Source organism: Protobothrops mucrosquamatus, unplaced genomic scaffold (assembly GCF_001527695.2).
Source record: "Protobothrops mucrosquamatus isolate PMUCROS unplaced genomic scaffold, P.Mucros_1.0 scaffold1931, whole genome shotgun sequence".
NCBI classification, from domain to species: domain Eukaryota; kingdom Metazoa; phylum Chordata; class Lepidosauria; order Squamata; family Viperidae; genus Protobothrops; species Protobothrops mucrosquamatus.
In genome coordinates, this window is record NW_015388052.1 from 113,918 (window position 1) to 115,192 (window position 1,275).

Genomic DNA, 1,275 nt, shown 5'->3' on the forward strand with positions numbered 1-1,275 from the left:
AGCCAGAAAGGCCTACCCTTCCTCCACCAAGCCGCCTCCAGGTCTTCCAGGCCTTCCAGGCCATCGGCCAGGCCAGGTTTTCCAGGCCACCGGGCCGCATCCGGATCCTCCAGGCCGCCAGGTCGCAATCTGCCATGGCCGCCAAGACCGCCTGGCCGCCAATCCTCCGGGCCGCTCGGCCGCCACTCGGCCACTCGGCCGCTGCACCTCCAGGGCTCCAACGCCTTTGTTGATCTTCTCTGCACACTTTCCAGGGTCTCAACATATTTTTTGTATCATGGTGACCAATACTGGATGCAGTATTCCAAGTGTGGTCTCACTAGCATGGTGTAAAGCCCTTTTTTCACTTCTCATTGTCTTGACGCTATCCCTCTGTTGATGCAGCCTAGGAGTGTATTGGCCTTTCTGCCAGCTGCAGCACACTGCTGGCTCATATGTGAGATTTAGGACAGCTAAATCTACACCTAGATACTAAAGAACAGGACTTCTAAGGTGATCTAATGGAATGTGAGAATAACCTTGGAAAACGGATAGGCAAAGAGATGCAGCATAGGATATGGTTAGAAAAAAAGGGGGAGTAATCAGTAATGAGCAGAAAAAGAAATTTCAAAAGGATCCCACTTAACTTATCAGACAATTAAAAGAAACCGTGGGGGGATTTGTACTTTCAAACTTGCAAGATTTTGTTAATGCAACCTTACAATAAAGTAGAATTAGTTCACTTGTCATGTCCCTTGTCTAATCAACTTGGAAGACTGGCAGGGAATAAAGGAAGAGAAATGGAAACTGTCTTTTTAAAAAGAAAAGGAAGGAAGGAAGGAAGGAAGGAAGGAAGGAAGGAAGGAAGGAAGGAAGGAAGAAAGAAAATATAAATTGAATACATCTATTTTTATTTAAAATACTCAGAAAGGAAAAGATTTTGGCAGAGGGGGACTTGAGTCATTACCCCAAACTGCATACCTTTTGTTTGTCTAAAGATGTCCACCAATGTCTGAGCTGCGTCTTCTATCTGATGCTCAATGCTCTTCTTCCCCAGGCCCAACTTCCGCAGAGAAGTGATGCCGATGTGTCTCTGCTGTTTCCAGATGTGGCCATTGGAAATAATAATTCCTGAAGGCATCAGCAGACAATGATAAATGATTCCTGATTACGTTTGTGTTAAATATATATATACCGTATATACTCGAGTATAAGCCGAGTTTTTCAGCCCATTTTTGGGGCTGAAAAATGCCCCCCTCGGCTTATACTCGAGTCAGCATCTCGAAGCAGCTGCTG

General features: G+C 45.7%; 1 protein-coding gene across 1 annotated transcript in view; it reads right to left on the reverse strand.

Annotated features, from left to right (window-relative positions):
- Window positions 1-1,275, reverse strand: part of LOC107294390 (cytochrome P450 2C31-like) — a 28,984-nt gene that overhangs the window by 20,098 nt on the left and 7,611 nt on the right. The window contains exons 3-4 of the mRNA XM_015823622.2: window positions 961-1,110; window positions 17-246 (exon numbers count right to left, since the gene is read on the reverse strand). Of these exons, the coding sequence (XP_015679108.2) occupies window positions 17-246; window positions 961-1,110 (380 nt within the window). The remainder of the gene's footprint in view (window positions 1-16; window positions 247-960; window positions 1,111-1,275) is intronic.